Source organism: Elephantulus edwardii, unplaced genomic scaffold (assembly GCF_000299155.1).
Source record: "Elephantulus edwardii isolate Elephantulus edwardi_28Jun2011 unplaced genomic scaffold, EleEdw1.0 scaffold00044, whole genome shotgun sequence".
Taxonomy (NCBI): domain Eukaryota; kingdom Metazoa; phylum Chordata; class Mammalia; order Macroscelidea; family Macroscelididae; genus Elephantulus; species Elephantulus edwardii.
In genome coordinates, this window is record NW_006399794.1 from 16,515,930 (window position 1) to 16,536,829 (window position 20,900).

At 36.7% G+C, this 20,900-nt stretch overlaps 1 protein-coding gene across 1 annotated transcript in view; it reads right to left on the reverse strand.

Annotated features, from left to right (window-relative positions):
* Window positions 1-20,900, reverse strand: part of C2CD3 (C2 calcium-dependent domain containing 3) — a 179,706-nt gene that overhangs the window by 100,267 nt on the left and 58,539 nt on the right. The window contains exons 9-15 of the mRNA XM_006885575.1: window positions 18,159-18,313; window positions 17,235-17,450; window positions 15,744-15,856; window positions 11,672-11,790; window positions 9,729-9,851; window positions 5,232-5,726; window positions 1,736-1,887 (exon numbers count right to left, since the gene is read on the reverse strand). Coding sequence (XP_006885637.1) covers window positions 1,736-1,887; window positions 5,232-5,726; window positions 9,729-9,851; window positions 11,672-11,790; window positions 15,744-15,856; window positions 17,235-17,450; window positions 18,159-18,313 — 1,373 coding nt within the window. The remainder of the gene's footprint in view (window positions 1-1,735; window positions 1,888-5,231; window positions 5,727-9,728; window positions 9,852-11,671; window positions 11,791-15,743; window positions 15,857-17,234; window positions 17,451-18,158; window positions 18,314-20,900) is intronic.

Here is a 20,900-nt window from a genome sequence, read left to right on the forward strand (position 1 = left end):
CAGATGAGAAAAGCTAAATTCAGAGATGTTAAGTAACTGAGTTATGGATATGTGACCTGTAGGCAGTTAAAGTAGTGTTCAAACTAATCTACATGGGGGGAGCTCTGGTGGCCTAGTGGCAAGAAGCTGCACTGCAATCCCAGAGGAACATGGTTCGAATCCACCAGACGCTCTGCCGGAGAAGGAGGCGCAATATCCTCCTGTACCAGTAGGATCTGATTTGACGGTACACGCACACAAAATAAAAAAATAAAAAAAACCCAAAAAAAACAACAACTAATCTACATGATTTCAAAGTCTAAATGCTCTTCACTATACCAAGCTGAATTTTAGCTCTGCCTCTTACTTGCTGTGCACCTAAGTAATTTAACCTGAATCTATCTCATCTGTAAAACAGACAATTCAACTCCATCACAGTATTGTGAAGACTAATAAATACAAAATAGCAATGATGATGCTTAATTCCTGGGAGATATTCAGTAATTGGTATTACTTATATTATGCTTTCTCAGAAGACAATGGAGTTTAATGGATTGAGGTGGTTGTTACTGTGAACCGAGTCAGAACCAACCCACATCTGCCCCTCCAGTGGGTTTTCAGAGGCAGTAAATTGCAAAGGAGACTGCCCATACTTCTCCTGTAGGAGCAGCTGGTGGATTAAATTTGCACGCCTTTGGGATTGCAGTCCAGTTTTTACCACTAGGCCATCAGAGCTCCAATAGGAATGACGAGAGTAGAGAAATATCAGACAAGACTTATCACAAGTAAAAACAAGGAGAAAAGCCAATAGCCTATAGCTGAGAGTGCCATCTATATGACTCCAGCAATATTCCTCAGCTAGATCATGCTTTTCAATGTTACTGTTATCAATATTCAACTAGTGATGTAAGGCTCACTAATTTATTTTCTCACTGGATCCTGATAATTAATACTCCACAAAAGATATAAGGGACTATTTTATCTTCATTTTATAGATAGAAGTTAGAAGAGCTGAGAGGTTAAATGAGTTCCTGCCAAAGGAAAGTTGAGGAGAATGATAATATTTCAGAAGGTTATAGTAAGGTTCAAATGAGGTAGCACCCACAAAAGTACTCTTTACGAAATGTAAAAGACAGCTTCTGGAGAGAGGGCAGTGCCAAAGTAATGAAAAATCAGTACCATTAATCAAAAGAAAATAGTCTGCATTAAAGCTAAAAATAACCTCAGGAGAATCAATACTCTATCAAATCTGAGGCTATACAAGACAATGCTTGCTGATTTCTACAAAAATAGCTGATGTAGGCAATAGTGAAGTTTTTACAGAGGGGTAAATCAAGCATTTTGCGAGGCAATAACTTTTGGCAGTAGCTTCTTAGTGAAGAAAATGGACTCTTGATTCAGATAATCTGAGTTCTAACTCTCGTTCCACTATTTGTGACATAAGTGACAAGTTATTTATTTTCTCTGTGGCTCTGTTGGGCTCATCTTTAAAATAGAAAAAATAACAGTACTTGCCTATAAGGTTTGTTGTGAGGGTTAAATGACTTGATGTATTTAAGGTATTGCGCACAGTGCCCTGACAAACATGGTATTGATGCAAGACTACTTTAAAATATAAAACCATTAATTGTGGTGAGTTTGAGAAATGTCTTCCAAGTTATTACTGAACTTTTCATGCTTACAAATCACAAGAATTCTTCAGTTTATATCATGGTAAACATGCAAAATAAAGAATACTACAAAAGAGCTTATTTACTTGAATGATATGTAAAACTGATGGAGGGGGAGTTTCACTAGCCCGAGCAGCCTGTCTTGTCCTGGGCTCCGCACCTTATTCCAAGTTTCAATTATCATCACATTGTTTTTAAGTCTTTCCAGGTATTTGGAAGACAGAGAGACAGGAATCACCTAGAGAAAGTAATAAAATAGTAAAATTTAAAAATACTCATGCCTTGGATGAAGGCTCAAACTACAATTTTATTCACCAAGAATTATATTCACTGAGGATCTACAGTACACCAAGCATAGAGGTAGGAACTGAAGATGCTAGCATAGAGCCAACTCTGTATCCTCGAGAAAGGCTACAGTCTGGGGTGAGAAACCAACATATAAAAGTCAAACACCCAACAATATGAGCAATAAAGGTTTGATGAGACATTGTAATCAATTACAACAACTAACTGTTAAGTATTACTATAGAAAAGGTGTATGAATGATTGAATGAAAACCTAGTATGACTTATAAGTTTTACACAAATAAAATAATAAGTGAGTGAACTCCCCCAAATAAACAGTATGAACTCCCTGAGGACAAAACTCATATAAATGGGGTTTTGAAGACAGCAAAGGTTGCCAGGGAAGTTACACATGTTGTCTGCCAACCTCATCCAACCCTTTCCACAGGAAAGTAACCTATTCATACACTTTAGTTGAGGGAAGGTTGCTTTAGGAAAAGGATAGCTATGATTTAGATAAAGATTAACATCTTATCAAGGTCAGTCAATCCATTGATTGACATTTTGTGAAATGTCTAGTGCCAAAACCTCTGCTCAGTAGGTGTTATGGTATCTATGTTGCTGTTAGATGCTGCAAGTCTACTACAACCTAAAGCAACCCTATGAATCCCTTCAAGGCTTAGATCAGGTGTACTTCAGTCTTTAAACTGACATCACTGCTCTTCAGCATTTTGGAGATGCTCTTGATAGCAGATTTTCCCAATGTGACAAGTCTTGATTTCTTGACTACTGTTGCCATGGGTGTTGAGTGTGAATCCAAGTATAATGAAATCGTTGACAACTTTTACTTTTACTTCATCTATCATGATGCTGCCTATTGGCCCAGTGGTGAGGATTTTTGTTTTCCTGATGTTGAGATGTACTCCCTATTGAATGCTATAGTCTTTGATCTTCAGCAGCAAGTGTTTTAAGTCCTCCTCGCTTTAAGCAAGCAAGATACATAACACAAATTGTTGATGAGTCTTCCTCCAAGTCTCATGTCACATTCTTCATCATGAAGTTTAGCTTCTTGAATGCCTTGCTAAGTATACAGACTGAATAGTTATGGAGATGGATTCAGTCCTGACACACATATCTTTCTTTTTAAATCACATTCCCCTGCTCTGGTAGGACAACAGCCTTTTGGTCTAGGTATAGGATTACATGTTGTTGTTATATACTGAGTCCACAACAACTCATAAATGCCCCTATGCACAAAAACCCGGGACCCTGGTCAATCCTGAGCCAATCTCATTGTCTTTAACACACTTATGCCCATTACACCAATTACTGTGTCAATCCAACTCATCTGGAGTCTTCCTCTCTTGTGCTTTCCCTCTACCCTTGTAAGTATGATGCCCTTCTCCCAGGACTGGTTCTTCCTGGAAACATGCCCAAAGTATGTGAGATGGAGCTTCAAAATCCTTGCCTCCAAGAAGCACTTGGTTTCACCCTCTCTAGGACCTGTTTTCTCTTGGCAGTCCAATGCTCTTCTCCAGCACCACAACTTGAAGGCATCTATTCTTCTGTCCTCTTTCATCACTGTCCATCTCTCTGATGCATTGCAAGTAATTGCCAAGACCATGGCCTGGATCAGGTGCACCTTAGTCTCTAGAATGACACTACTTCTCTTAGAGATTTTCCTAATGCAATTAGTCTTTTGATTTCCTGACTGCTAGTGCCAGGAGTGTCGATTGTGGAACTGAGCAATCTGGAAATGTTAACAATCTCAATCTCTTCTCCATCTATCATGGTGTTACCAACTAGCTCAGTGGTGAGAATTTTGGCTTCTTGATGTTGAGCTTCAATTCATATTGAAGACTATAGTTCTTGACCTTCTGCAGCAAGTGCTTCAGGTTCTCCTCAGTTTCAGAAAGTGTATTCTGAGATTCCCATTAATATTATCATCAAATAACCATCTGGGTTTTCAATATAAATATTACTCCAGAATTATACAATTAGTTGAAAGAAAAAAGAGAAATCATAAAGCATACTAGTGATTTAGAGATATGACCAACTCAGTTATATTTTCAGGCTCATGAATTTGAAGTCCTTAAAGCTGTATTAACATACACAATAGAGAAAAGTTGTTGTAAGGTGCCATCAAACTGAGTATGAATCATAGTGACCTTATGAACAACAACTCTGAACCCTGTCCTATCCTGTGCCATCATCATAATTTGTGACATAATTGGGCCCAGTGCTGCAGCCACTGCATCAACTCATTCAGACCCTCATTCAGCTGAGGGTCTTCTTCTTTTGCCATCCTTCAACATCTTCAAGGGATACCCTCTCCTAGCAAAATGCCTAAAGTATGTGGGACAAAATTTTGTCATCTTTACCTCCAACGAGCACTCTGGCTGCACTTTCTCCAAGACATATATGTTTGTGACAGTTCTTACCTCATAGAGGAAAGAGAAATCCTTATAATGAAACCAGTACAAAACATGAAGCAAAACATGGGGAGCTCTGGTGGCCTAGTGGCAAGAAACTGAACTGCAATCCCAGAGGAACACGGTTCGAATCCACCAGACGCTCTGCCGGAGAAGGAGGCGCAATATCCTCCTGTACCAGTCAGATCTGATTTGACGGTACACGTACACAAAATTAAAAAAAAAAAAACAAAACAAAAAAACATGAAGCAAAACAAAATATTCTGGGATAAAGCTTAGAAGGCAGAAAAGGGTAGGAGAGAAGGAGTACTGGAAAAGGGAAACACAGGGAGAAAATGAAAAGCCGCTGCTACGTTGTGGATACTAAAAGCAATGCCACAAAGCAAAATGTTTGTGAATATTTGAATGAGAAACCAATTAGTTCGGAAAATGTTCACCAAATCACAATTAAAAAACAAAATCTAAAAAAAAAATGAATACACGAATACTGAAATAAATGAAAGAATAAATGAATGTGAAGAAAAAGTAAAAGAGAGATTAAAAATACAGAAAATAAAAGAGGAAAACTTATTAAAGCTCTACAGAAAACAAAAAGAAATAGAATTTACAACTCAGAGAAAATGGATAGTAGAAAACCAGATCAACTGAAATGGAACAGAAAGACAGATATAAAAAGGCAAAATGCTGGAAGCATCTTCTCCTCTTGCCATTTAATTGGCTGGCACCCTAAAGTTCTGCAAAGGTCCCTTTCAGTATGAACACTGTAGATTTTTCTTCAGACACAATTGTCATTTGGGAAATATTTCTGTCTCCTATCCTCAGACACCTTTAATGTATATGGAATGCTAGGACATGGATGAAACTACCTGAGAAAAATTAAAGATTGGTTGTGGTGTGCCCCAGGCGATGACAGATCTGGTCACTTCCTCTGTGCTGAAGAGTTTAAAATTTAGATAAACATTGCATGGAGGTTGTTTTTCAGATTCTCCAGTAATGAAATCTTTCCCGTCTGGCACCATTAACAGCATATGCAATAACAAAGCACTCTCTTTTGCTGACTCACTAGTCAGATGTCCTAAATTCTGAGAGGCTGGCGGAGCCACGACAGTTGAAGGATTTGGCAATACAGGGCTTGGCAGCTTTGGATGAGAGAGTAACAAATTCTGTTCTTTCTTTGTAGTTTCCTCATGAATTTCACTTAGGGATTGTAGATTTCTGGCCATAGTAACATGTTGGTTGGCTTCTGGTAGTATCTTATCTTGACTTGTAAGAGCACAAAATGAGGTGTATTGAGTATTGCCACTCAACTTATTACTAACACCACTGAAATCTTTGTTATCTATAACAAGCTCCACAGTGACCTATAAAATACAAACAGAAACAGAGTTAGTAACACTTTAACTTGCCAGGCCCAAGAAGCAGTTAAGTGTTCCTAAATTGGGAAAATGTTTAAAAGCTATAAAAGTCTATAGCACAAATCTTGGGCAATTTAAGTAATTCAGATAGCCAAAAGGAATAATAAAAACAGTTTATTAAACCAATTAAATAACATAATAATCAATATGTCCATATTGATATAAATAAATATGAAAGAAGGGACAATTCTTCCACAAAGTAGAATTCTAATTTAAAAAGGCACCCTTTTTAAATGGTAAGAGTTAGGTAAATGGTAGTTAGGAAAATCACTATTTTGCAGTCATTATTGTAATGAAGTGACTTAGGTAAATGTAAATTATGGGCAGGCTACAAACAAATGGTATTATATTTTAAGAAATATAAAAAATATGAAAGACAAAGAAAGGCTTGAAGAACTATCCCAGATGGATGAAAGGACACTAGAGAAAGATGTGACAACTAAAAACACTGGATGAGAACATCCAGTATGATGATGGCTGAGTAGTTAGACTGAGACCAATCCTTCTCTAACAAAGATGATAAAACAAACAAAAAAGCAGATACCTGAGGTTCAAAGAAAATTATAAAAAGGAAATTCAAACACCAAATAAAGGAAGAAATTGAACAAAACACCAATTAAAGAGGCAAAACAGAACCAGAAGGGACCCAATATCATGCATCACTGTGATCTTGTCTTTAGGTTGCTCTCAGGGATCCTGCAGGTGCCCAGATTTGCAAGTTATATACCAATGACTGGTTAATGTCAAAAAAAGGTGTGCCTTCCTCTTTCCTTATTCTGCCCCAGGTTTCTCCGGAGTGATCCTCTACCTAACCTGGGCAGGGTTCCCCTTGGCTTTTTCCAGCTCTGCCTGAGAAAAGGCTCACAGCATTTTGAATCTGGGGATTGTGTGCTGTGGTTTCCTGGCTGTAGCACTCACTCTTTATTATAGTGTGCTGGAGATATGCATGCCTGAGAGGGAGAGTTCTTTATCTAACTAGATCCAGGACTGATAAAAGCACAGTCTGGGACAGGGGTCCTCGTACCCAAGTAATCATCCTGGAAGGGCAGTGTGGGGCAGGCCACATCCAGAACTGGAGTAGAGCATCATCTGTGCACTTTCCAGCACAGTCATTGAATATAATGAAATTGGCAGGGGCTGTGCCTCTGGGATAAAACCCTTGTAGCTTTATCAGTAGGATTGTGCTATCCTGAGAAGAAGAATGCGAGCATCTGTCCATCTGGGGTTAAGTGGGGTACTGTATTAGGTATAGATAAGGCATAGGCTACACTAGCCAGGTATACTTGGGGGCTCTGCCTGTGTTCAAAACCAACACCTTAACCTAACATCTCCAACAATTAGAAAAACAATAGCAACCAAATGCTAAACGATCAGAACAGAAAGAAGTGAAACAGGAAAAAAATATTGAAAGTTATCAATAAGAAGCTGGTATTTTGAAAGAATAAAAGATAAAGGAAAAGAAAAAGACAAAAATAACTTGAATGAGAAATTAAATGAAGTCTGTTACAACAGAATCAATTGAAACAAAAAAGACAATAATACTATGAAGAACTATACTTCAACAAATTTAAAAACCTAGAAGAAATTGACAAAGTTTTTGAAACTCGTTGTTTATCTAAAATAACACAGACATTGGTAGAAACTCTGAACAGAACCATTACAAAAGAAGAAACTGAAAGTTTATAAAAAATACTCTCCAAATCAATGAGATCCCTGGCCCAAATAGCTTTCCTGATAAATTTTACCAAACATTCAGAGAAGAGGTGACATCAATGCTACTCAAACTATTTCAGAATATAGAAAAATACAGAACACTCCTAAACTCATTCTATGAAGGAAGCATGATACTAAAGCCAGGTAAGGTACCACTAAAGAAAGAAAATTACAGACCAATATCCCATGTGCATACAAATATATATATATTGAGGCTCAATGTCAAGAAGACAAAGATTCTCACCACTGGACCAATTGGCAGCATCAGGATGGATGGTGAAGAGATTGAGATTGTACACAGCTTTAGTTTGCTTGGCTCCACAGTCAACAGTCTTGGAACCAGCAGCCAGGAAATTAAAAGGCGCATTGCCATGGGAAAGTCTGCTGCTAGGGACCTCTCCAAAGTACTGAAGAGCAATGGTGTCTCTCTGGAGACTAAGGTGCGTCTGATACAGGCCATGGTCTTCGCAATCACTTGTTATGCATCAGAGAGTTGGACAATGACCAAGGAGGATAGAAGGAGAATTGATGCCTTTGAGCTGTGGTGCTGGAGAAGAGTATTGAGAATACCATGGACTGCTAGGAAAACAAACAGATTTGTCCTAGAAAGGGTTAAACCGGGTGGCTCCTTGGAGGCAAGGATTCTGAGGCTCCGTCTAACATACTTTGGACATGTTGTGAGGAGGGACCAGTCCCTGGAGAGGGATATTATGCTTGGGAGGGTGGAGGGACAGTGCAGGAGAGGAAGGCCCTCTATGAGGTGGATTGATTCTGTGACTGGGATAATTGGGATGGGAGTGTCAGAGACAGTGAGATTGGCACAGGACAGAGCAGAGTTTAGGGCTGTTGTACATAGGGTCGCTATGAGTCGCAAGCGACTTGATGGCACATAACAACAACAACAACAACTATATATATGTATATATATATAAAATTTAACAAAATCCTCGCCAACAGAACTTACTAATATCTTATAAATGGGTTTCACACCACATATGTAAGCATGACTCAGCATAAGAAAAACAATCAATATAATCCATCACATCAATAAAACCAAAGTAAAGAATCACAGGATCATATCCATTGATGCAGAAAAAGCATCTGACAAAATTCAACACCCTTTTCTGTTAAACATGTTGAACAAAAAAAGAGGAGAAATTCCTCAACATTATCAAGGCTTGCACACAGAACCAATGGCCAACATTATCCTGTATGGATAGAGATTAAAGGCAATCTCCTTGTCAACAGGAACTAGATAAGAACACCCTCTAACTATTCTTCTAGTTAAGACTGTACTAGAAGTCCTACTACAGCAATAAGGCAAGAAAAGGAAATTAGAGGAATGCAAATTAACAAAGAGAAAGTAAAAACTAAGACCAAGATTATAAAAAAATTTAAGAAACAGTTATACAGATAGAAAATATTCTAGTATAGTTACCAGAGAGAAGCATGGGAGGGAAGCAGAAAATTAGCAAATAGGTAATAAATACTTATTAAGATAGGTGAATGGAAAGAAAATATGGAATAAATGGATCATCAGACACAGTGGGTGCTGAATTAATGTTATGGAAGAAGATGAATGAATGGAAAATAATATGCTTTGTAAACTTTCATTCAAATCACATTAAAATGAACACAATGAATACATGACTGTAGAAAAATTAACTATAAAGGAAAGTACTGACATAATCAGTGAAATTTGAGTTGAGTATGGACTATAGATACAGTTATAATATTAAACTGATTTTCACAACTGTACAGTGTTTTATATTAACAATGTCTTTGTTCTCAAGAAATAGGTATTAAAGAATTTAAGGTAAAAGAACAATAGTATTATGTACATATTTGTTTGCATATACATGTTAAAGGTCACATCCTCAGAGACTTTCCCTGACTACTATCTTACTTCCTCACAGGTGAACACAACAGCACCTATCATTTATTTCCTTTACAGTAAGTGCTTCTATTGCCCTAATTCAATATAAGCACCTTCAGAAGAAAAGAAAGGTCAAACTCATGCTATCAGGTCAGAGCTGATTCACAGGTGACCCTCTGACAGGTGCTCATAGGTTGTAAATTGTATGGGAGAAGACTGCTCATTTTCAGCCCTCCGAGTAGCTGGCTGATTTGAATCACTTGCCCTTGGGTTGGCAGTTAACTATTTACTGCTATATTCTCTGTGCCAGAAAACACTATGGACTCAGTAAATTTTTCTGACTACGTGAATGTACATACCTTGAGGGGGCCAAGTAGAGTCTGACTATTTTCCTGTTTCACTGGAAGTTGGTCACTGAAAGAAAGAAGCTCTGACTGAATGACCAATCGCAAGGGGAGTAATGCACATCCAATTACTTCTGGCTAAGGAAAACGGAAATAAAAATATTAATTAGACATAAAGAAAAAAGTCAATGTAAATATTACAAAAATGTTAATAGAAGTTGTCTTAAAGTTGTAGATTTATGTATTTCCTCTACCTTTCCCTATTTTGCTTTATTTTTTAAAAAACAACAAACCAGTGCGTTATTTATAGCACTGGGGACAAAAACCTCTCACCACTCTAAACAACATAATACTCTGGAACAAAAGAAAATTATACAGTCTTGATGCTACTCATACCAAAACCAAAAAGCCTCCTACTGTTGACTTGATTCTAACTTATAAGAACCCCCTATCACGTTTTTAGGGCAAATTTTTATAGGATGAGCCTGCCCCTCTTTCTCCCTCAGAGTAGCTGATGGGTTCAAACCGTTGACCTTCTGATTAACAGCACAACTTGTAATGCACCAGAGTGTAGGTCAAACGATTACTCTTTAGTGACCAAGACAGAAAATGTTTATTACTTAGTTTACTGATTTATGCTTGCCAATTTTAAACATTTATACAATTGAAATTAGCCAATAAAAATTGCTACCTATATTCTTTTGAAAATAGGATGCTAACTTCTGTAGTTCTTCCTGAAAATAGTAAGTAAAAGTCCAAAAGTATACATATAAGACATATAATCATGTCTCTATTAAGTCTATGTAAATGTAGATAATTCTTCAAAGTAGGGTGGCAACTTAGAGGTGCTAACAGCTTGGGATATAAAGTCTAAAGACTTGGAATGGAGTCTTAGCTTTGCCCTTCCTTAGCCTGAGTGATTATGGATGTTATTTAATGTCACTAAATCTCACTTCCCTTATTTGTAAAGGACAACAAAGCTTTTGTGAAGATAGGATACTATGGTCATATATAGCCTTGAGTGAAATACTGTCTTGGTGCTGGTGTCACTAGTGTGGGAATTCATGATGTAACTTGTACCCCTGAATCCCTATGGGTCTCAATTCATTCCAGACCATATAGAAACTTAGTAATGTTTATTAACAATTTTAATTAACATTATTGTTGTTGTTGATTGCCTCTGAGTTGAGCATGACTCACAGAGACTCTATGAACAAAAGGCCAGACTTTCTATAACTATTGACATTTATTAAAGTTCATAGAGTTTCTGGAGGCATCTTGTTTAGGAAGTGGATGCCACTCTTGCATAACATTATTAATAACAGAGTGAAAGCCATTTTTTATATGTCTCTTTATTTTCTTTTAATTACTTTATTCTCTAAAAAGATACTGATGTTAGTTCACAAATAGTAATTACCACAATATTATAGCTAAGACACTGGAAAATTTGAGAAACAAAATCAGATATTAAAAATAACTGGCATATAGAAAATAAAAGAGCATGTTTATAGTATATTAGAGGGTTCAAAAAAGTAAATTAACACAGTGTTTTAAAAGCCTTTTAGGTATACTGACACATGTAAATGGGCTTACAAAAACGTTTTTGTTGTTATTACCAACTACTGAGACATTTTTATCAAAAAAAGTAAATTATTGCTATTTATTGAAACACTGCACAAAATTTCTACAAAGCCATTTTCTCAGTGTTTCCCAGTGTGGTCCCATCCCTCCAGTGGCATGTCTGTTTTAACATAACAGCTGGCCTATAACAAACAGTAGAAACAGATCAACAACAATAACAACAACAACAACAAATAACAGTAATAATGAAAATTGTAGCCACAAGTGTTGCTTGAGCTTTGAGAATTCCTAGTTTAAGCAGGAATCTAATTTTAATAAAGTATGCTCCAAATCCTTGGGGTGAATAGAAGAAAAAAGGTCACAATCATGTGAAGTACCTTTTTCTGTGGACTTTTCTTTGTGTAAATTTGGAAAGTGAGGTTGGAATTCCACCAGTGTTCTATCATTGCGCCTCCAAAATGCACCGGAAAAACAAATCGCTGCTGGAACTTTACCACTGCAGGAGAATCACATGTTATACCATGTAACTAGCCATATCATCAATCCAGTCTTGAACATTCCTCTATCCCCTTTTATATACAACAGGACTCTACTCAGTGTGATGTCACAGACATTATTAATGTTACAGGTAGGACTGAACAGCAGACATACAAGATAGGTACAGTATATAGAAAAAACCCCACAATGCTTTGTTGCTTTACCTTGCTATAAGAAAGAGCCACACAGGAGGTATGTAATGACACGACACAACACAACTTACTTTTAACTTGTTAGTTAAATTTGTGTCTTCTAGGCTGCAACACTTCCATGATACATCTTCAAGGATATGAACATGTACGGCTAAGCACAACTGATAACAGTGCATCTAAATTCCAAAATCAATCTCCGTAATAGTCTATGTGTTTCCTACTGCCAAAGGGGCCCTTTAGAGTAGTGAGAGAAGATCTTCACCCTGAAACCCACAGCATCCCTTTTCAGCAGGAAGTAGCTAAGAGAATATGTCATCCCCTTTTCCTTATGAATCAGGGTGAAGTCTCTCTCAGGGAGGAGTGATAGGAAATGGCAAAGGACACACTGACAAAGGAGATTAATCAGAACTGGCTTTGACAAGCACTGTGGCAACTGGACAATTAAAACAGACATTCAGGGGGGTGGGGAAGAAGAACGAACTGGGGAGGAAGGTAGAGAAAACAGTACAACAATGAATGAATGAAAACCCAAAATCTCTGTAAATGTTCATTAAAACTAATAAAATTTAATAATAATTAAAAAAAAATAAAAGGGAAAATGGCAGGCATGTGTATCAAGAGGGTTTACATAGACAGAATGTCTGCATACCTAAGAGGATCAGGTGAAGCTTAAGTAGCAAAAGTGAATTAAAAACTTTAACAATCAAAATGAACTTATCTTGCTATTACAATCAGACCATGTACCAGGTACTGACGATATTAGTTACCTGTGTCATGGCGGGGGGGGGAGAGTAAAATTTTTTTTTAATGTAAAGAATGGGATTTCTGTTAGAATAACCAGCATAAATGAGAAGGCATGTGTTTGAATCTGTTCTCACTGCTAGGTGCTATAGAGACAGCTCTGACTCAGAGCTACTGTATGTCCAACAGATAAAAAACTGCCTGGTACTGCCATGCTCATAAACGCTCCTTCTTGAGCCCACTGTGTCAATCTAGTTCACTGAGGGTCTCTCTCTCTTTTTTTTTTTTGTTGACCCACTAGTATAAAAAGCATTTCCAGGGAATGAATTCTGATAATATGCACCTGGTACATGAGTCAGAGTCTCACAACCCTTGCTTCTAAGGAGCATTTTGCTGCACTTTCCTTAAGACAGACCTCTTTGTTTTGGGCAGCCCATGGTATATTCCATATTCTTAGTCAACACTACAGTTTAAGAAGGGTCTTTTTTTAAAAGAAATAGGTAAATATAAGAACTTGGGACAAGAACAAAAAGATGAGTTCAAGTCTCACTTCTGCTACTAGTAACTGCCGCAGCCACGTTCTTCACTTGTACAACGATCTTCCTGTCCATTTATTTCCAAGTCCTTAAAATGGATCTGAAGAATCTTCACAAAAAGGCCAGTTATAGAGAGAAATTTGCTATCTTGGGTATTCAGTCAAACTTTCCCTTCTCTATTCATCTCTGGCTGTCTTAATATTTGATTCTGTGTACTACCTTGGTACCCTTAGGCAATACATAAGTTTTGTTTACTGGGTTGACACACAGGAACGGTGAACAAAATGGATGGCCCAAAAAAGCCCACAACTATTAGACTTAGCTTATCTAGTTGTCTTCTCGGGAGAAAAGAGAATACCTGTAACTCATTGGCGTTATGAGACAATCAACTTGAGTACAAATGGAATTCTATTTCAGCTATCTGCTATTCAGATTTCTCTTCACAACTTAGGTACATTTTTGTACTATATTGTCATATTTTTCCATAAAATTTCTGTACCTTAAGCTCTTTTTTAAAAACCACTAAAAATGACTAAGGGTGATAATGGGAGAGAACAGTCATGAAAATGAAATTCTAACTATGTTCCAGAGAAGTGTTTTTTAGTTTAGTTTTTTTATTTTTTAAAAGATGAGTGGGCAGGGATTTAAAAATTCTTATTTTGGTCCATTTCATTGTCAAGAAGCTCAGAGAAGAAAATAAGATTCTGAGTAAAGTAGGTAAAGTCTGTGGTATCAGTGGAAATATAACCCAGTCTTCCAATTATTGGCTTGATATGTATTCTATACCTAACAAATGATCTTTCTAAGGACATATGGAGAGCCCAACTCCTGGTCAAATGTAGTCATAATACGTGAGAAGAAAACAGTTTAAGAGTAGATGACGTGGAATCAAAATAACTCTAGTTTCAAATTATGGTTATATCATATTGTGGCTGTATGATCTCAGACAAGCTACTTAATTGATGTATGCAGTTTGTTTTATAGTTTAAATAATATGATCTAAAGGTTAGAAGTCTTTAGCTCCAGCCTCAGTTATGTTACTGCCTTACTGCCTTACTTCAGGACACAACACCTCTGAATCAGTTAATGCACTAGCAAAATAAAGGAGTTATGGTTGATTAATTTAAAAATTCTTTCTAGTCAAAGATTATATTGTTCTTGTTATGTGTTGTCGAGTCACCTGTAACTCATGGTTACCTTTTGTACAACAGCTCTGAAGTCTGCCCTGTTCTGAGCCAGTCTCAGACTCCGACACACCTACCTACCCTCATTACCTTAATCACTGTGTCAATCCTTCTCTCATCCAGGGTCTCCCTCCACCCTTCCGATCATGGTGTCCTTCTCCAAGGACTGATCCCTCTTGACCATGTGCCCAAAATATGTGAGATGAAGCTTCAAAATCCTTGCCTCCAAGGAGCAACTTGGTTTCACTTCTCCAAGACAGACCTGTTTGTTCTTTTGGCAGCCCATGGTATGTTCAAAGCTCTTCTCTAGCCCACAAATCAAAGGCATCGATTCTTGGTCTATCATCTTTAGTCACTGTCCAGCTCTCTGATGCACAGCAAGTAATTTCAAAGACCATGGCCTGGTTCAGGTGCCCTTTAGCCTCTAGACTGACATTGTTGTCTCTCAGTACTCTGGAGAGATCCGTGACCACAGATGTCCTCTGGGCAATTAATCTTTTGATTTCCTGACTGCCAGTGCCAAAAATGTTGACTGTGGAGCCGAGCAAGCTGCCACTGTTAACAAACTCGATCTCTTCTCCATCCATCATGGTGCTGCCGATTGGCCCAATGGTGAGAATCTTTTGTTTTCTTGATGTTACGCTTCAACCGATACTGAAGACTACAGAGCTTGACTTTCTGTAGCAAGCATTTCAGGTCCTACTCAGTTTCAGCAAACAAGGTTGTATCATCTGCATAAGTTGACGATTCTTCCTCGAATCCTGATGCTACATTCCTCCTCACAAAGCCCAGCTTCCCAAATGATCTGTTCTGAATATAGATTAAAAAGGTATGGAGACAGGACACATCCCTGACACACTCCTATCCTGATTTTGAACCATGTAGTGTTTTCTTGCTCTGCTCTGAGGACTACCTCCTGGTCCAAGCATAGGTTTCACATGAGCACAAGTGTTCTAAGATTCCCACTCTCCTCAAGGTTAGCCACAATTTCTTGTGATGTACACAGTCAAGTGCCTTTACATTGTCAATGAAACACATATAGACATTCCTCTGGTACTCTTTGCTTTTGGCCAACATCCATCTGACATTGGCAATAATGTCTTTAGTGCCATGACTTTTTCTACTCATATATTATATGATACTATAATTTATAGAATAATATACATGTAATATGCAATATATATGTATAATAATAACAACATTATATAACCCTGAGAATTTCAAATGAATAATTAGGGAGTTAAAAAGCTCTTCAAAAGTCAAAATATCTAAAGAACAGAAAACCAGTCTGTTTCTTACTTCCATCCACAATTTTACTAGAGGCAAGTCGAACAACCTCGGTGATTAAAGCTGTCTTTTCCAATTCACTTTTGGAAAATCCCACAGGAAAGTGATATTCCACAAAGAATGTGCTAAAAAAGTAAAAAAAAAAGGTGGATTAAAATAAGTAAACTAAGTCAGATGAACAGGTGGAACACAAGGCATATTTAGGTTATGAAACAATTCTGTATGGTGCTATAAATAGTAACCATATAACATTAAGCATTTATCAAAATGTATCACTCACTTATTCACTGCCACTCGAGTCAAAACCAAGTCAAAGCATTGGGTGCAGCTGTAACTCACATGGAAGGAAACTGTCTATTTTTCTCCCTTGAGGCTGCTGGTGGATTTGAACCATCTGGGTTATCATTGTAATTCTCTATGGTCTACACCAGTAGAGCTCATAAGAACTCATAGCAATAAGGGAGCTCTGGTGGACTAGTGGCAAGAAGTTGTGCTGCAATTCTGAAGGTGCGCAGTTTGAATCCACCAGATGCTTTGCTGGAGGAGGAGGAGCAATTTCCTCCTGTGCCAGTAAGATCCAGCTTCATGGTACACAACAAGAACAACAACAAAGACAAACAAAAAATCTCATAGTACTATTTAACACAGGGACCTGTATGCACACTGTGTTAGTAATAATGTATCAACACTGGCTTATCAATTTTAACAAATATATCACAGGAATACAAAATAGAGAGAAACAATGTGAAAAGGGGGAAGGAACATATGTAGACTGTATTTTCTGCACAATTTTTCTGTAAAACTAAATCTGCTCTAAAAAAATAAACCATATAAAACAACAACAACAAACCTCAATCAATCTTACACACCTCTGAAGGCCCTATCCAATTCTAGCTCTTCTTCAAAGCCTTCATCAGCCCTTTCAGGGAGAATTAAAGGCTCCTTCCCTTTGGTTTCTACAGCATTTTTAATAAACATCTATCATATTCCTTAAATTCTTATATTATTATAGACAGTTATTTAAATGTTTCTCTCTACTGCTAACTATAGGGTTTTTTGGTAAAAACAAAGTCTAACTTTCTTTATTAAGAAAACTTCTCTAGCATAGTGTGTGGGATTGAGTAGGAGATTCAATAAAGTTTTGTTGACTAACTGATGTATATGAAAGCACTTTACAAACAATGAAGTATTCAAATCTCTGAAGACCTGCAGAAGGGTCAGCTACGTGTTGTCGGTTAACAGATGCAGCTGTGTGTGCATGTGTATGCGTGCATGCAAGTTTCTAGCCGTAGTTTTATTACCTGTAGCTTCATGCAAATGCTACAATCACAATCATTTCCAAATTACTCTTTTATCGTGATTGCATTAACGCTTACAAACTGGTTTTCCACCCAGAAATCAGTATCGGTCTTGTTTCATGGCACTGACCACAATCCTCACCATGAAAAGTACTCTTCCACTTTTACCTGCATCAAATATAGCTTTCTGAGAGAAAAGACATACCGCTTTTTTGTTAAATTAGTTGTCTGTCTAGGTGGTCTACCAGGAAAATTTTTTTTCCCAAGTGTCATCTGAGGACTATCTGGAGGAACTCCCATTGTTTCAATGATGATTCTGACAGAGTGAGTTCTACCCAGAAGGGCTAGTCTTTCCACAGTTAATGCCATCGTTTGAGCATCTTCTGGAGTTTTGGAGAGCATCTGTTGTTCAATCAAGTTTCTGAAAAGAATTCATATAAACATAGTTAAAGACATGATGAGGGATATGGTTAAGAGATGTAAGATGAAACAACATAATTTGTGAAGAAAAGAGAATGGAAGCAAATATTTTAATTCATTAATACTAAGGACTGAGAAAAGGCTTTAATGATCAGAATTATGGTCTTAAACTACAGTGGAAGAAATCTTACAAAATGTTCATATTTTTCTAATCTAAAAGTTTATTTTCACAAAGGTAAAGAAACTGATGTTATAGAAATAGATTTTTCTGCAAGGATACAGATTTTAGTTTTAAATACTAAATGGGATTTTCCATCTCCAAAATAATCAAATAAGTACATATTATAGGGTATTTCGAATGCAGAATAAAGAAAAAAAAATCACTAAATCTACTACCTTATCATAACTACTACTGTTACTTTTTGTATTTTCCTTTCCATTTGCTTTCCAGATACACATATAGTTCTATACAGTTGCAGTAAGAGCCCAGATAGAACCTAGAATTATGTTTGTTCTCTTTACCATTATGACATCCATCTTTTCATGTTATTACATTATTAACAGTTGCAATAGTTACTAAGTTATTATGACTAACATAACCACTCTGATAATGGTGGGAAAATACTTATTACTTAACTGTACGGATCTTTTCAAAAGAATCCTTTTTTTTTTTACTTTTGCCTTTGAACAAGTATTCTCAGAATCTCACCTATTTTTCTTCTCTGTTTCCTTCTTCTTCAGCTTATGATTGTCTGAGTCCAGAAGCTTAGGTGATTTGGCAAGATCTTTTGATTGGCTCATTTTTTTAGAAGGGAGAAGATCATCATCCTCATTGGGGGAATTACTAATGCTGCTATCAGATTTCTACAGGGAAAAGAAATATTTGTCTTAAATACCTTTAAAGACAGTGCAACAATGAATGAAAACCCAAAATCTCTGTAAATGTTCATTAAAACTAATAAAATTTAATAATAAAAAATACCTTTAAAGAAAATACTTTCTACATATATATGATTTCTTTAATCAAAGGATAACTGACACTAAAGAGACAATCCTTTGCTTCTGTTGTTATGTGCTGTCGCTGTCGAGTCACCTGCAACTCCTAGTGATTACACAAACATATCTGAAGTTCAGATAAAATCACCTGACATTCTGGAAAATAACCTTAGAGTTCAATTAAAGGTAAATAAACTCTTAAAAATTCTCACTAATAATTAAAACCAAATCCACGGTTGTGAAGATGATGCCAACCCATAACTACTCTATAGAGATGAGAATAGAATTGCACTACTGAGTTTTTGGAAGCAGGAGTAGCATCCACTTCCAAAAAAGCTTGCCTCCAGAAACTCTATGAACTTGAAGATGAAAGTTTTGTGTTCAAGGTTTTCATTCACAGGAATTCTATGAATCGTCTATGACTCTACTACACTTAATAGCAACATGTAGTCTTTATGGAATGTAACAAAAGGGCTAAAGTACATCAGAGATGGTGACGACGGCACAGGGTAGGGTAAGATTCAGATCTCTTATTCATAGGGTCACTGTGAGCTGTAGTCAGGTCAACAATCTTACTCTAGCATAGTGGTCTGGGAGCTTAAACCACAGATCTTTTTGTTCTTAGCCTAGACCTCTAACCACTACACCACAAAGGCTGTTAATAACAACAATCACTATTTTCTGACTGTGTACTAAGTGTCTGGTGGTGTATGTTAAAATATGTGTGCAAAAAAAAAAAAACACCAAAAACAAAAACCTGTGTGCATTTCTAACATTCATCACATTCTTTTGAGATGTCCTTGTCTCAATTTTTTTTATGTGAGAAAATAAAGGTTTAAAAAAGTTAGGCTGTAAACACTGATTTCCCCCCCCCATTACTCCATTTCACCTATAATTTATTTTGCTTTTCATTTTGCTAAGATGAAGTGTTTATCTTTTTTCTCATATTTCCTTGGCCGAGTCCACACCAATTGCTTTATTTTGGGAAAAGGCATCTATGATAATTAATTGCTAAAGCTGCAGAATCAAGAGGTTATTAACATGGTTATTTGATTCCAAACGAAATAATTTAAAAAATTTAGGTAAATATAACTATCTTTCTAATAATCAATACAAGTTTTGGGTGTTTTTTTTTTCAATACAAGTTTATAAAGACAAAATTGTTAAGACTGTTAGTTTTTTTCTTTATTGAGTGGCAAATTTTAAACATAACTCACAAAGTAATAAAAACAGATTCATAATTTGGTAGGAAGCTGTGCTGTAGTCCCAAAGGCACTTGATTCAAATCCACCGAATGAGCCATGGGAGAAGGATGGGCAATCTCCTCTTGTACAATTACATGCTTCGAAAACCCACTGGAGCATCAGCTATGTAAGGGTTGGTTCCAACTTGACAACAAACAACAATAATTAGCTCCTTATTAATTTTTACTCCCTTCCTTCTCATTCCTGTTATATTCTTCCAAGACTGATTCTGTATGTAAACCTTTTCATAATAGTGGTTTTATACCGTAATTTTCTTTTTTGTGACTGGCTTATATCAATGTTAAATATTCTTAATATTGAATAATATTCATAGCCTAGAAATCCATTATTGCTAGACTGTATTGAAATTTAACTTTTTAAAAACCTAGTTTATACTTACCAGTAGGAATCTTGTTAGCATAAGTTAAAGAACTTAACAGCTAACTAAGAGTCTGGAAGCTCAAAACCTACAGCAGCTCCACTGGTGAAGAAGATGTGACACTCTATCTTCCTGAAGAGTTACAGCCTTAGAAACCCTCTGGGGCAGTTTCATGCTATCCTACAAGGTAACTGTGAATCAGAATCAATTCAATAATTGTTATTATTTATTATCATCGAGTTGGAACCAAACCCTTGCTGACCCTCCAGCAGGTTTTCAGAGGCTGTTAAGTTGCAAGGGAGAAGATTATCCAACCTTCTCCCACAGAGCAACTGGTAAATTTTTAACAAGTGCCTTATAAGACAATGTAATCTAGTTTAAAAAAAAATTCCAGTTATGCCACTTAATTACTTATAAGCAGACTCTAAGCTTTTGTTTCATAGAATGTCTGAGATAATGCAATCTTATGGGGCTGGCCTAAGAATACAATAATTAATTTAAATCATTTGGCATAGTTCTTGGCATATCCTAAAGATCCCATAAAGGGCATATAACATGTAAAGTCTTTGGCATTCAGAATATGTGATATATTTAAGTCCTCTCTCCTATTTAGCCTACAGGTAACATGGAATCAATGATGACTGACATAAGAATGAGCTTTCAAGCATACTTGAATTGGAATACTGGGTCTAACATTTACTTTATGTGTCTTTGGCTAAATTATTTAATCTTAGTAAGCCTCACTGTGATTATACTTTCCTTTACAGGTTGTAATCATAATGAAGTAAGATTGTTACTATTGCTATTAAGTGCCAGCAAGCTGGTTCTGACT